Source organism: Narcine bancroftii, chromosome 1 (genome assembly GCF_036971445.1).
Source record: "Narcine bancroftii isolate sNarBan1 chromosome 1, sNarBan1.hap1, whole genome shotgun sequence".
In the NCBI taxonomy this organism is placed as follows: domain Eukaryota; kingdom Metazoa; phylum Chordata; class Chondrichthyes; order Torpediniformes; family Narcinidae; genus Narcine; species Narcine bancroftii.
In genome coordinates, this window is record NC_091469.1 from 478,361,335 (window position 1) to 478,377,337 (window position 16,003).

The following is a 16,003-nucleotide window of genomic DNA, read 5'->3' on the forward strand; positions in this document are numbered from 1 at the left end:
TTCTTATTGTATTTTAATGAGCTTACATGTATTCTTCATTGTTGTTTACTAATTTCTTTGGAATATTGTTCGTTAATGTTTTAAGCCCCCCTGGAATAGGGGCAGCAGAGGTTACAATTCAGCTCCTTTAGAATGTAGACAGGGCATAGATTTAATGTATAGTCATAATGGGATATAAGGGATCCCAATACGGACCAGGGGAATTAAACAGCTTTAGTGGATTACTCTCGATGTTTTAAGTACTTCTGGAGAAGGGGTAGCAGAGGTTACAGATTGTACTGTTTTACAGGCTAGAGAGGGCATAGAGGCAAGGTATTTAGAATACGGATCAGGGAAACACAGTGGGGATAGGCAGTCACACAGTGAGGCACCTGTGTACACAGACTAACCGCAAAACAAACAATGTACATTTCACACAAAGGGGGAAACTAACAAGCTAACCGCAAAACAAACACAGCCACGAGACACATAATCCCCCACCTGGCTCTCTCTCTCTGATCATCCCTGAAGGGGAACACCTGTTTTCAGGGAGCTGCTGCTCATCTGGTGGTTATATAACGTGGAAAGGAGCGAAGTAGAGTGCAGGGTGTCAAAATCCTCACAAAGGACATGGTGGGACAAAGACAGACAGAATGGTAGTCAGGATTGTACATGTAGCAGAGAGAGAGAGAGTTGACACATATGCTAATGTTAGCAGACAAGCTGCAACACACAGTTAAATCACAAGAAACAACCCCCCCCAGCTTGGTCTCTTTTCATCACCCCATGAAAGGGAGCACCAGTTTCCAACAACGTGAGCTGCTTGACACTTTAATATCAGGCTCCAAACAGCCTTCGGAGATCGGTGGCCCTAGGGTTCGGGGCTGAAGAGGACATCAGATACTAGCCACAATCAAACGGAACCGCCTGACTACTGCTACTCGTTCGCTGCTGAAGGCAGCGTTTCTCATAGACTGCGACTCGTTCGCTGCTGAAGGCAGCGCTTCTCATAGACTGCGACTCGTTCGCTGCTGAAGGCAGCGCTTCTCATAGACTGCGACTCGTTCGCTGCTGAAGGCAGCGCTTCTCATAGACTGCGACTCGTTCGCTGCTGAAGGCAGCGCTTCTCATAGACTGCGACTCGTTCGCTGCTGAAGGCAGCGCCTCTCACAGACTTCGTCGGGACAACACTTACAAAGGTCGTGTGCTTCAAAGACACTGCTTCAATATTTCAACGTATGGGATGGACTAGACTTTTTACTGAGAACTGGAGCCTGATACTCCAAACCCTAATAAGCAGCTGGACTCACTCCCCTGACCTTCATGGTGCTCCCCTACCTAAAGACTTTACACAGACATTACAATTCGGTTATTGACCAGCTGGGTAAAACTACACCTTACACTTGAAAGATCAGTGTTACTGATCTAAAAGAAAAGTGAGGAGAGGGGGGGGGGGGATCAGTCACACTGACACTAGTAACCAAAGATCAGTAACACTGATCATGGTGAAAGATCAGTATTACTGATCTAAAAGAAAAGTGAGGATTGTGAGAGATGGGAAAATTGACCTAAAATTATGAACATGGAAGAAACTAAAGTTCATCAGTAAAATGGCTGAAACCAGTTCAAACAGGATAAGTTTGGGGCTTAGGATGCAGGAAAGCAGAGTCAGCACGATTAACATAAGAATCTTCTATCCTTTGTGACAAGACCATAGGACTAAGATAAGGAATGGTAAGGTACAATAGAATGTAGGAAGTTGAGGTAGTCTGGATCAGATAAGGGTCTCCTAGCCCTGGACAGAAGTACCAAGTCATACATTTCTAATTAGCTAACCATACACAGATTTATACATATGAAATTAGCCAACCCTAGATAGAATGAGTCAACTCTGCATATCAAGAGACTGTAGCCCAGAGAATCAGGAAGGTGTGAATAAGGACAATGACATGAAGGGACACCAACAGGATACCCCCCCTGGTCCTCCAAGTGTACTGAAACTGCACGTAGGCAGGAAGAATTACCTATGCCAAACCCATCCAGGGGGCAGAAGAATGTAAGGGGGAGGGCATTCTGATACTGAAATTGACTGTATAAAGGTTGGGTGAGCCCCAGTATGTGTGTGTATTCCCAGGGTAAGGGGAAGCACCCAACTTTGCATTGTTGTAGTAATAAATGTTCTTTGTTCTCAATTTTTGTCTCGAGCAATTTCTTTAAAGGTACTTTAATTCCTAACACAACTTTTATACAGTAAATTTCAGTATCAGAATACCCTCCCCCTTACATTCTTCTGCCCCCTGGATGGGTTTGGCAGAGGCAATCTTTCCGGCCTACGTGCAGTTTCAGTATACTTGGAGGACCAGGGGGTATCCTGTCGGTGTCCCTTCATGTTATTGTCCTTATTCACACCTTCCTGATTCTTGGAGCTACAGTCTCTTGGTATGTAGAGTTGGCTCATCCTGTCTAGGGTTGGCTAATTTAATATGTATAACTTTGTAAATCTGTGTAAGGTTAACTAATTAGATATGTAGAACTTGGCACTTCTGTCTATCCAAACTACCTCAACTTCCTACATTCTATTGTTCCTTACCGCTCCTTATCTTAGTCTTATGGTGGCTCATTGATCTTGTCACAAAGACTAGAGGATTCTTATGTTAATCGTGCTGACTCTGCTTTCCTGCATCCTAATCCCCAAGCTCATCCTGTTTGTACTGGTTACAGCCATTAACTGATGTATGAATTTTAGTTTCCTTCATGTTCATAATTTTAGATCAGTTTTCCCATCTCTCACAACCCTAAAAAATATTGAGTGAAACAATTTTGTTTCGAAATCACTCTAGTTTTGTGCCCTTTTTTTTGGCCACAACTAGCTGTGATACAAAATCAATAAAGCAATTTATAAAGAAATTGGATGGCACGTTCATAAATAATTGAAGATTATGTGCCCGGAAATTCATCCATAGTTGGTCACTCTCGATGCAGTATGTGCTAATGTTTGTCAATGGAAATTAAATTGTGGGAGCAGAGGAGGACAATGTGATGCTGCTGTTAGGTATCAGTCGAGGATGAACATTCAACAATAGAATCCAATTATCGTTCATCAACTTGTGGAGTAGGTATTGTTTTCCAGCTCATGGACTGTTGCAAGTTTGATGGTGCAAATTAACTGGATGTCAAAACATTCTGCAATTTCAAAGGATGGAACAGTGGTTTTCTCTTGATGAATTGGAATAAGAAAACCTTTTCCTTTACACTCACATACTCGCATAGGATGTCATAGGTGCATTATTTAAGGTGGCATGTGAGTGGGGAAAAAAATGTTGAGAACCACTGGGATAGAACATAGAAGGGTAGAGCATAGAAACAGGCCCTTTGCCCCACCATGTCTCTGGGGACCCTACTGCCTGCACAAAATCTTCTACTCCCTGCTTGTTCACGTGTCTGTCTAAACAAATGTTGTTATCGAATCTCCTGGCAGCAAGTTTTTACCTCTGTGTAAAAATAGATCTCCTCTCTGGTGGGTAAATAGAAATTGTTTTCATTTAAATCAGGCATTCTCAACATGTTTTCTTTTCACCTCACTTAAGATCAGTTTTTTTTTGTGTAGTGGATATGACAGAAGTACGGAAGAACCCAAACCCTGACTGCTTCACGGGGAAGGGGGCCCATAAACTTTGAGCAGAATCCTAAGGAGCCATAGCCAAAAAAAGGGTTGAGAATGGCTGATATAAATGAATCCAATTTCTATTTGTTTTAATTCTATCAATCCTGAATAAAGAGCCAAACATTTGATGATGTAGTTTCAATTTGTAATGGACAGTACCTCCAATTTATTGACCTAAAATTCATTAAGAGATATTGCACTTTTAGTAATAACAGGATGGTATTCTGAGCAATGGAATGAGCTAGCTATTGTCGGACTCTGGCTTTACCCTACCCTCAATTTGGTCTATGTCGTCTGAGTCCAGCGTGCTCGTTGAATGAAGTGATAGGAGAAGGTATTCGGTTTCACAATCAGTTTATTACATAGTACAAGAATAAAGCTTAACAGAGCTCTGGTTCAGTCGTTAGTTCATAGGTCACCTGCTCAGTGAGCTATTCCCCAAGATTGACTTCTACTGTCCAGTCTCTTCTGTTAATATAGATCAACATTGTTACATTGACCACGAGTTGGCTTTCTTTGATAAACTCCTTGCATAAAATTTATCTCAAGCAATTTCCTGCTCTGCAGTTTTCGATGGTGTAGACCAAGGCCAGAACATTCTGTTGTTCTGATCAGAAGTCAATTCATACCCCAGATATTTCTAATTATTTCTTTGTTCTCGTCTGGCCATAGTCTTCTGTTGTAATCAACACCTTCCTGTATCCTTATGATTTAATTATTCCTACTAAATTGGTTTATTCATTTTGTTTGTCTCTGACATTCTCAGTCATGGTACTCTTATCACTTACCTTCCCGTCACTGGCCTGTTTCAGAATAAATCACTGTCCCTATGGTTCCTCCAACCTCATCCTGTCTAACTTCTCCTATCTGCTATCCTTTTTCTCCCATGTGTGTTTTACAATTAGCAGTGTAACCTTGGGGATGAAAGTATTTTCTCTCTTTGTATTTGGAGGCAGCAAATTCTACACATACTATAATCAGCCAACTTTTCTACATACTGTGGCTGTCCCTTAATTGCATTAATATTTCCCTTAAACAATATAATTGAAGTAAATAGTAAATTGTTACATAGTAATGGATTAATGAATACATAGGCATATTTTCCATGATTACAACCCCTTGGTTCCAACACCGTGTAACCCAGGGAGAGCAGCATGGTTGCTCTGCCAGTGTAGCGATCGATGCAAGGCTATTACTGCACCAGTGAGCTGGGTTCGAATTCGTCGCTGTCTGTGAAGAGTTTGTATGTTCTCCCAGCGTCTATGTGGGCTTCCTACAGGTTCTCCAGTTTCCTCCCACCCTTCAAAATGTACGGGGTTGTCGATTAATTGGGTGTAATTGGGCAGCATGGGCTCACTGGAAGGGTCTGTTACCATCCTGTGTGTCTAATTTTTTTTTAAATCACCCATTTCTTCCTGGGGCTTTAGCAAATTAAATATGATCAATAAATGTTCTTGCGTCTGACATTAGGTTGTCTCTGCGCTGCTACTGTTGATATCAGTTGCAAGGAGTTGGAATTATTTAACTTGTGATTTGGTGGATTTTGGAAGGAACTTTAAATTGAATCCACAATGCATTCATTTCATTACATGAGCATCAATATGTTGCTCTGCAGGTATGTGCTTGTGCAATATAGATTTAGGACGGAGATGAGAAGGAGAGGAGTGAATCTGTGGAATTCTCTGCCTATGGAAACAGTAAAGGCTGCTTCTTTAAATTTATTTAAGACACAGGTAGATAGATTTTTGCAGAGAAGGGAAATTATGGTGTTTTGGAGAACAGACAGGTAGCTGGAGCTGTGTTCACTGCCAGATCAACCATGATCTTATTGAATGGGGGAGCAGGCTTGATGGGCCAAATGGCCCTACTCTTTTATGTCTAGGAGAGTAAATCTTGCAAGTGGCTTCATCCTTAAGAAACTGCCTCAGTGACATGAAAATCAAATTAAAATTTCAGAGACTGGATATTTAAAATAAAATCAGAAAATGTTGGCCAATCTCAGCAGGTCAGAATGTGATGGACTCCACTGTAGCCGCCAGGTTATCCATCCAAACTAGTCCTATTTGCCTGTGTTTGACCTATGTCTCTCAGATTCCTGTCTGAATGTCACCATTGTAGATGCCTCTGCAGTGTCCCCCAGCTGCACATTCCATTCTTGTACCACCCTTGACCTGAAACTTTCATTCCATTTCTCTTCCCACAGATGTGTCCTGACCTGCTGTGATATGTTGCATATCTTTTGAAATGCAGACAATGAATTAGATAAGATATGCTTCTGAGCCCAGTGACTTACCTTTAGTATTTAATGCAGGAGCAATCATCCTATGCAGTAAATCCATCTTTTTTCCAAATGGTTAACTTGTTTGGGGAAGGTGTAGTTGCAAGTGGAGCATCTCTGCGGTCACTTGGGTAGGTCCCAAAGGGATGACTGAAGGGGAGGGAGGAGCGGACAAGTGAGTCATGGAGGGAGCGATCCCTGTGGAAGGCGGAGAGGGGAATATGTGTCGTGGTGGGATCATGCAGAAATGGCAGAGGATGTGTTGGATGTGGAGGCTGATGGGGGAGAATAAGAGGAATCCTTGTTGCGTGTGGGGGTGAAGGGGGCCAGGGCAGATGTGTGGAGACAAGCAGGAGTCTGAAAATACTGATATGTGAAGCTAAACCCACTCTGCTGGAGGAGCACTGCAGTCAAGCATCGTGAATGGGAGAAAAGGAATGGTCGATGTTTGAGCCAAAACCATTTTAAAGTGCATTTAAGATGATTGAGGAATGCTTACAGGAGATGTGTGGGGCAAGTTTATCTTACACAGAGAGTGAGTGATAGGTGCTTGGGGCAGGTAGACACAAGAATGTGCAGGAAATGGAGGGATATAAATCATGGACAGACTGAAGAGATTTAATTTTGCATTAAGTTCAGTGCAGATGCTGTGGGCCAAAGGGCCTGTTTCTGTGTTGTCTTAAATCATAAAAAATAAGAGCAGGAGTCGGCCATTCGGCCCATCGAGCCTGCTCCACAATTCAATGTGATAATGGCTGATCTGTGTGATGATGTAATGGGGGGAGGGGGCGTATTAAACTGACTGCTTAGTAATAAAATATGCCATAGACATGGACCAGACAAATGTTATACTAATACTGGGCTTTTATTAACAGACTATAACCACCACTAAAATGGCCAGTGGGAAAGCATCTGTTATACCAGTAGGGTGGAATATCTCTGCAGCCATAGCCAATAGCAAGCAGTCAGTGTAATAGCACCACCCCCCCCCCCCATTACACCATCACATTCTGATAATAGGCTCATCTCCACCTACTTGCCTTTTCCCCATATCCCTTAATTCACCTACTATGTGAAAATTTATCCAAACTTGTCTTAAATATATTCACTGAGGTCACCTCCACTGCTTGAATCGGCAGTGAATTTCCCTTTGGGGAAAAACATTTCCTCCTTATCTCTGTTCTAAATCTGATACCCTAAATTTTGAGATATGTTCCCTAGTTCTGGTCTTCCCCTACCAATGGAAACATTTTACCTACCTCTATCTTATCTATGCCTTTAATAATTTTATACATTTCTGTAATATCCCCTCTCATTCTTCTAAATTCCAGAAAGTACAGTCTCAGACGACTCAATCTCTCCTCATAGCCCAACCCCCTCATCCCTGGAATCAACCTGGTGAACTTTCTTTAAACCACCTCCAAAGTCAGTACATCCTTCCTCAAGTAAGGAGACCAGGACTGCGCGCAGTATTCCAAATGCTGTCTCACTACTACCTTGTGCAATGTTACATAACTTTCTTACTCTTAAATTCAATCCCTCTAGCAATGAAGGCCAACATTTCACTTGCCTTCTCGATAGCCTGCTGCATCTGCAAACCAACCTTTAGCGATTCATGCACAAACATTCCCAGGTCCTTCTCAATGTCACCATTCTGCAATCGCTTGCCATTTAAATATTCTGAGGTTCCATTTTTCTTTCCAAGGTGGATAATCTCTCATTTTCCAACATTGTACTCCATCTGCCAGCCCTTTTCCCACTCAATTAACATCTATATCTCTCTGCAGCCTCTCTGTATACCCTGCACAATTTGCCTTTCCACTCAAATTAGTGTCTTGTTCTAAGTTGTCTTAGAATGGTGGAGCACAAAAGCAGGCCCATGCCAACCATTAAATACCCATCTATATTAATCTTTTTGATCATCATTTTGACCCTAGACTTCTCTATGGATGCTGCAAGGTGAAGGGAAGGTTGGGGTACAGGAAGTTTTGGAGAAGGCTTATTCTTTGTGCTGGGGTAGAGTGGGAGGGCCTGGAGATCCATCAGGGCTCTAGCCAGGTGTACCTGCTGGGAGGTTGCCAGGGAAGTCTCTCAAGAACACGTTCAATGTGCGGGAAACCCACTCCATTGGGTAGAAGGAGCACTGGAGAAGGTGCACTCTTTCAGAAACTGGAGTCCAGGTGAACATTGGAAAGCAACAGTGAGCAGCAAACCAAGAAATGTGGCAAAGGTCAGTAGAGTCTGAGACTGGGAGGCTAAGACCAATTAGTGGCACATTCTACTCATGTCCGTGTGAACGCTGGTGGGGTGGAAAGGCATCTGTCCTTGTTCTGCATGGGGGGAGGTTGGGTACAAGAAATGGAGAAGCTATGGGTACAGGTTTTATCAATGACAGGAGGGGGGAATTTACGTTTATTAAAGAGAACATTTTGGATATTGAGGAATGGAAGGCGTCATCTGGGAACAGACGCGGTGGAGGCAGAGGAATTGTGAGAATTGCATCCAAGCAAGAGACACAGTGTGGGAAGATAGGTATCCAAGGAGCTGTGGGAGTCCGTGGATTTGTAATAGATACCTTTGGATAGTTTGTCTTTTGAGATGCAGGTAGAGGTCCAGGAAGGGGAGAGAGGTGTTAGAAACAGTCCAGGTAAATCCAAGGGCAGGATGGAAGTTAGCATTGAAGTTAACAAATTTGTCAAGTTCTGTGTGGGTAGAACGAGCACCGATGCAGGCAGAGGAAAAACTGGGGAGTGGTACCTGAGTGAATGAATGAATGCCATGATATTTTCAAAGACACTCACTTTAGAAATTCAGTTCTCCACTACTGTTCACAACGAGGTGTGGCTGGACCACAGAACTTGGATCTTTAGGATGGAAGGTCACTCAACTCTGCCCGTTACATGCTGTTTTTGCTCTATAGCCTGTTTTGCAGTTTCACTCGGTCGACATCTGTTTTTATGAATGGTAGATGCTAACCCTAGCATGCTTTTCTGCACTGCTAGTTCAGAGTTAATCCTGTTCAATAGCAACCATATGGATATGATGAGTAATGAGGTTAGATTGCAGTGGCTTACACCTCCTTGGAAGCTCGTACTCCACAGTGCCTCATGAATGTCCAGCAACACTGTTATGGCAGACCCATCAAAAGCTTAATTTTTGTCTGCAGGATTTGATATTCAATTCTTCAGTTTCAGCTAACTTGTGTACATGTCATGCTGTGGCTTGAATAGTGCTTTGATATGGAATGAAAAGTACTGTTTCTTCTGCAACAGACATATAATGCATAGCCTTATGCTACACCCTGACAAATATATCTCTGTATTTAATGTGGCACAGTGAAGGATCTGGGAGTAAAGGATCTGGAAGTCCAAGTTCCTAGATCCCTGAAAGTAAGAGAAGAAATGGGTAAAGAAGAGATGAAAATTCTTGATCCGGGGGGGCGGGGGGGGGGGCGGGGTACCTAAAATCCATGTTCATGGGTTGTGTCGAAGCATGTCCAGGAGGAATATGACATGTTGCTCCTCAAGTTCACATTTGGCCTCATTGTGACAATGGATGAGGCCAAGGGCTGATAAGTCTGTGTGGGAATGGTGAAGGGAATTGAAATGGTTGGCCCCTGGGAGTTCTTGCTTGAACCCACACAGAGTGTAGTGGTGACAAGTAGAGAGGGTGGTAAAGAATACGTATGGCATGCTTGCCTTCATTGTTCAAGGCATGAGGATGTTGTAGCTATATAAAACTTTGGTTAGGCCACAAGTCTAATCACCTCATTAGAGGAAGGGTGTAAAAGTTTTTGAAAGGGTACAGAAGAGGTTTACCAGACTGTGGATGCTGGAAAACTGGAGAATCACACAAAATGCTGGAGGAACTGAGCAGGTCAGGCACCATCCGCAGAAGGCAATAATCGACCTTCAGGCCAAAATCCTTCCTTGGGAATAGCATGAAACAAGCAGATGTTCAAATAAAAGGATGGGTGGGGGGGGGGGGGGGGGAATGAGCAAGCTCAGCAGGGGATAGGTGAAGGCAGAAGGAAAGTGAAAAAAGTAAGCTAGGTCAAGATAGAAGGAAGAGGCAGGGGCTGAGAAAAATGCACACAGTTAGAAGGAAGGGAAGCAACAGAGGAGGGTGCAGGTGACAGGCAGGTAGAGAGGGGTGGGAAGGGGAAATAGAAGGAAAGAAATGGGGCCATAGATAGGGAAAGCAAGGGGGTTGAGAAAACGAAGAGGGAGATTACCAGAAATTGGGAGTAATCAGTTGATGCCATTATGTTGGAGACTTTCAAGAGAGAATATGTTGCTGTTCCTCCAATTTGCATCGGGCTCAAGGATGCTGCCTGGTTTAGAGGGAATGTGGTTTATCAGGGAGAGGTTGGACGAGTTATTTGTTTTTTATAGTTGCCACATGAATTCCTTGGTCCTATTCAGTGTCCTGACCAATGAAGGTTATTATTCTTTTTTTATTTTTTATTTTTCACACCATAAATCACATTAGCCATGATATACACTATTTCTTTTTCACACATATACAGTGACTTTTTCTCCCCCACCTCCCTCCTCCCAAGCCACCCCCCACCCCCCCCTCTCATCCATTTTAGGTATACAAACTAGGTTGCATTAAGCCAGTCACACAATGTTGTCATTCAACAAAAATGCACCAGAAATTCTACTGAGTCCATTCTTTTCTTTCCTTCTCCTTCCATCAACTTAGGTAATGTTTGTCCCCGGTAGGTTTTCGCTATTGTATTTAATGTAAGGCTCCTATACTTGTTCGAATGTTTCAATATTATTTCTTAACCTATATGTTATTTTTTCTAATGGAATACATTTATTCATTTAAATTTAGTAGTTTCTTCCTTTTAATTTGGTTATGTATTCCATTAATATTTAAAGTCATATAGTTCAGCGTAGCCCTTTTATATTTTGTTTATCTTCTCTTTCCGTTTTTCCATCATTACCTTTCCTCCTTTTCCATTTCTGTTTTCTTATTTTCAACTCTTTATAAGACAACATTCCTACAACATCCAACATTTTCCTTATTCTCCTATTTCTATCTTATTTATCCCCAATCTCCCCTTCCCCTCCTGAGTTGTCCTTTATCCCTTGTCGGACAACCACATCTCCCCTCTCCATTTGGATTTGCGAATCCACTCGCAAGCGTCAACTGATTTTGCAGTGACCGCTATTTCCCCCCACCCCGCCTCCCCCAGAAAAGATTTCACTTTTCATATGTCACAAAGGTCACTCTTTTAATTCCCTCCTTATTCTCTCTATTCCATTACCTTCCCTTATTAATTCTTGTCTATACTATCTATATTTTCCTCTAAGTACAGATACATTCATGTATGCTCATTGTCTCTATTCACTCTTATACCTCTTTACCCGCATACATATCAATCGTGATCATTTTTACTCTCATTACCCGTCTTCCTCCCTCAGTCTATTTTTGTAATTGTTCTGCAAATTTTCGTGCTTCTTCTGGATCCGAGAATAGTCTGTTTTGTTGTCCTGGAATAAATATTTTCAATACCGCTGGATGCTTTAGTATAAATTTATACCCTTTCTTCCATAAAATTGCCTTTGCTGTATTGAACTCTTTTCTCTTCTTTAGGAGTTCAAAACTTATATCTGGATAAATGAAGATTTTTTGCCCTTTATACTCCAGTGGTTTGTTGCCCTCTCTTACTTTTTCCATTGTCTTCTCCAGTACCTTTTCTCTTGTAGTATATCTTAGGAATTTTACTACAATAGATCTTGGTTTTTGTTGTGGTTGTGGTTTAGAGGCCAATACTCTATGTGCCCTTTCTATTTCCATTTCTTGCTGTAGTTCTGGACATCCTAGGGTCTTAGGGATCCACTCTTTTATAAACTCCCTCATATTCTTGCCTTCTTCATCTTCCTTAAGGCCCACTATCTTTATGTTATTTCTTCTGTTATGGTTTTCCATTGTATCTATTTTTTGAGCTAGTAGTTCTTGTGTCTCTTTAGTTTTTTTATTAGATTCCTCCAATTTCTTTTTTAAGTCTTCTACCTCCATTTCTGCTGCTACTGCCCGCTCTTCCATCTTGTCCATTTTCTTTCCCATTTCTGTTAAGGTCATCTCCATTTTATTTATTTTCTCTTCTGTGTTGTTTATTCTTTTTCTTAAATCCTTAAATTCCTGTGTTTGCCATTCTTTAAATGACTCCATGTATCCTCTAACAAGAGCAAGTATATCCTTTACCTTGCCTTTCCCTTTATCTATTTCACTGTATTCTTCTTCTTCTTCTTCCTCTGGGTTGGCCATCTGTTGTTTCTTTGGTGCCCTTTCCTCCTCTTCTTTCTTGTTTCTATTGTCTTCTGTGGTCTCTTCTTGCTGCAGGTGTTCTGCAGCTGTCGTTGCCGGCTGTGGAGATCGACTCCCCAGCTGGTCCCCCCTCCCGTCGGTGTGTTTTTTTTCATTCGCATCGCGCATGCGCGAAGTATCGCGCATGCGCGGTTGCGCACTGTTACTCGGCTCTGCGAGCCATTTTTGTAGTCCATTATTTACCAACCTGAGGGAGCGGGTTTCTCTCTCCGCAGCGGGCCTCTTCGGACAGGTAAGGCCTTCACCTTTTTCCTCCTTTGTCTTCTCTTCCTCTCTTCTTACCGTTGCTTTCGATTTTTCTTTTTTTGCCGCCATCTTCTTTCCACCTTTATACTCACTTTTCTGTAACTTTTATTTCTGTGCCTTTGTGTTTTCCTTTGTTTTTCCCGACTTTTCTGGAGAGGGCTGGAGTTCACCGTCCGGCCACTACTCCATCACGTGACTCCTCCGAAGGTTATTATTCCATACACTTTCATTACCACTTGTTCGACTTGCTTGGCCACGTTCAAGGGCCCACAGACTTGGACCCCCAGATCCCTCTGCACCTCAATGCTGTATAGACACCTGCAAAGAGAACTGTATACCTTCCCCTTACTGTTTGGCCTTTCAAAGTTCAACACCTCAACTTGTCCGGATTAAATGCCATCTGCTGTTTCTTTGGCCATATCCTTTGATAGCCCTCTACGCACAACTCCACCAATCTTTGTGTCATTTTCGGATTTATTGTACAACCGAGTTCTTTACAAAATCACAAACCCAACTCTAGTTCCTGCGGAACATGTTTGGTGCTGTTCTACGTACCTGTATTCCAATTGTAATAATAAGGTGCACATTGCAGGATGCAGTATTCTTAACACATGCTATATCTCTATACTTGCCAATGTCCGTACCAAATGGCAGAGACATATTATCTAAGGTGGAGACCATGTCTGCATGTTGATTGGTGATAGTGCACAATTAACTACACTGGATGCCTTGGCTGCACTTTGCAATGTGTGCCCCCAGTGACAGTACAATGTTGAAACACAAACATCCTGAGCAAAGGGTTCTGACAGGAAGGATCTGACAGCAAGGATCTGACAGCAAGGATCTGACTGGGATCTGACAGGAAGAATAAGACTGGGATCTGACAGGAAAGATCTGACAAGAAGGATCTGACTGGGATTTGACAGGAAGGATCTGACTGGGATCCAACAGGAAGGATCTGACTGGGATCTTACAGGAAGGATCTGACTGGGATCTGACAGGAAGGATCTGACTGGGATCTGACAGGAAGGATCTGACTGGGATCTTAGGAAGGATCTGACAGGAAGAATAAGACTGGGATCTTATAGGAAGGATCTGACTGGGATCTTAGGAAGGATCTGACAGGAAGGATAAGACTGGGATCTTATAGGAAGGATCTGACTGGGATCTGACAGGAAGGATGAGTCTAGGATCTGACTGGGATCTTACAGGAAGGATCCTGACTGGGATCTTACAGGAAGGATCTGACAGGAAGGATAAGACTGGGATCTTACAGGAAGGATCTGACTAGGATCTGACAGGAAGGATCTGACTGGGATCTTACAGGAAGGATCTGACAGGAAGGATAAGACTGGGATCTTACAGGAAGGATCTGACTAGGATCTGACAGGAAGGATCTGACTGGGATCTTACAGGAAGGATCTGACAGGAAGGATAAGACTGGGATCTTACAGGAAGGATCTGACTGGGATCTTACAGGAAGGATCTGACTGGGATCTTACAGGAAGGATCTGACAGGAAGGATAAGACTGGGATCTTACAGGAAGGATCTGACTAGGATCTGACAGGAAGGATCTGACTGGGATCTTACAGGAAGGATCTGACTGGGATCTTACAGGAAGGATCTGACAGGAAGGATCTGACTGGGATCTGACAGGAAGGATTCTTTTGAATCCAGAGAGCCCACCTTGGAGTGTCTAGACTGAACGAGTGCCCGCATTAAACGCGATGTAGACACGGTGACAGAGACGTGCTCTGCCTGCGGCGTCTCCTGTCCTTTGCATCTGTATTGAGTTGCAGTGCCTGCACTTGGCGATGTCTGCATTGGCTGTCGGTCACGTCCTGAGCCAGCACTTCATGCCCGTGGAATCTGTCCTGAATGCAGAGCAGAGACACGGTACTGTCAGCCCCCGCTGACTTGGATCCAGGTGAACGGCAGCATTCAGGGCTGGATCTGAAAACCTGAAGGGGGGGGGGGTGGTTAACATGACTTCTATTCCTATGTTGGTTACAAATCAACCTAAAATATTGGGAGATAAATCATTGAAAACGTGCATTCGTTTCCCACGAGCCTCTGGGAAGTCAGCACGTCGCCAGAATGATGATTTTTGGGGATGGGGAGGTGCATTTGAAGCTTCAGCGCTCCCTCCCACCCCGTTCCGGGCGGAAGATGGGGTGGGCAAAGCGAGCGTCGCGCAGTCCGGGGAATCGAGCGTCGCGCAGTCCGGGGAATCGAGCGTCGCGCAGTCCGGGGAATCGAGCCCAGGGTGGCAGAGAGCCCGTGCGGCGCGCCGAGCGGAGGCTGGCCGGGAGCGTTCGGCGCCGGCAGGAGCGGTTCGGTCGCGGGTCCGCCCTCGATTCTCACCCACTGTCGTGTCTCTCCCCTCCCCCCCCCCCACCCTGCTCAGGTGCAAGGCTCGGCGGAAGGCATGCTGGAGAAGCTGGAGCTGGACGATGAAGGTGAGAGCCGTTCCCTGCCCGGGTACTGGGGGGGGGGGGGGGGGACCCACTCCATCCTGCAGACATGGAGCAGACTGTCCGGGTCATTGGGGGAATGCCTCCTTGCTAGGGCTCACTAACAAGCCCCAGGTCGTCCTGACTGCCAGTGGCAGTTGCCCCCCCCCCCCCCCCCACCCCATGCACGACAGAAATATCACTGAGACAACTGCAGAGAATAGGAGACAGTCGGCTCCTCCTTGCAGAAGGGAGATTCACTCAAGAGTCCGTGTCATGGTTCATCCTCAACCACAGAGGACCCTGATTCCTGGGCTATTCCCAAAGGCGCACACACAGAGATCCCCCCCCCCCCGGCCCCCATGTACCTTGTCCCCAAGATGAATGCGATGGAGAGGAGACAGTCGCCCACCCATTTGCTGAATGCAGCTTCACTCGGTGTGCGGAGAAGAGTCCTTGTCACAGTTCATTCCCCAGCGGCGTGACCAAAGACTCTGATTTACGGGCTGTCCCCGGGGATGCACACGGACTCCCAGTCGGGTCTTTCCTGTCCAAAAGAAAAATACCCCCACCCCTGTATGATGTCCTCAGATGACTGCGGTAGAGTGGAGACAGTCGCCCACCTCCTTGCTGAATGCTCATTTGCCCAGTGTGTGCAGAAGGATTCACACTTCATCCCCAAAGCAGCGTGATAGAGGGCTTTCTGATTTACGGGCTGTTCCCACGGACATACACAGAGACCCAGTCTTATCCTTCCTGTCAAATCCCAGTCAGATCTTTCCTGTCAGATCCCAGTCTTATCCTTCCTGTCAGATCCCAGTCTTATCCTTCCTGTCAGATCCCAGTCTTATCCTTCCTGTCAGATCCCAGTCTTATCCTTCCTGTCAGATCCCAGTCTTATCCTTCCTGTCAGATCCCAGTCTTATCCTTCTTGTCAGATCCCAGTCTTATCCTTCCTGTCAGATCCCAGTCAGATTCTCTTGTAGGAACAGAATATTACCCCCCCCCTCCATGTACATTGTCCCCATGACGACTGCAGT

The 16,003-nt window shown here is 44.4% G+C and overlaps 1 protein-coding gene across 7 annotated transcripts in view; it reads left to right on the forward strand.

Moving 5' to 3' along the window:
* The window catches only part of LOC138751903 (5'-AMP-activated protein kinase subunit gamma-2-like), a 621,068-nt gene that overhangs the window by 496,077 nt on the left and 108,988 nt on the right, over window positions 1-16,003 (forward strand). For all 7 annotated transcript variants that reach the window (XM_069914838.1, XM_069914837.1, XM_069914836.1 and 4 more), the window contains one exon: window positions 14,918-14,969. In XM_069914838.1, the coding sequence (XP_069770939.1) occupies window positions 14,918-14,969 (52 nt within the window). The remainder of the gene's footprint in view (window positions 1-14,917; window positions 14,970-16,003) is intronic.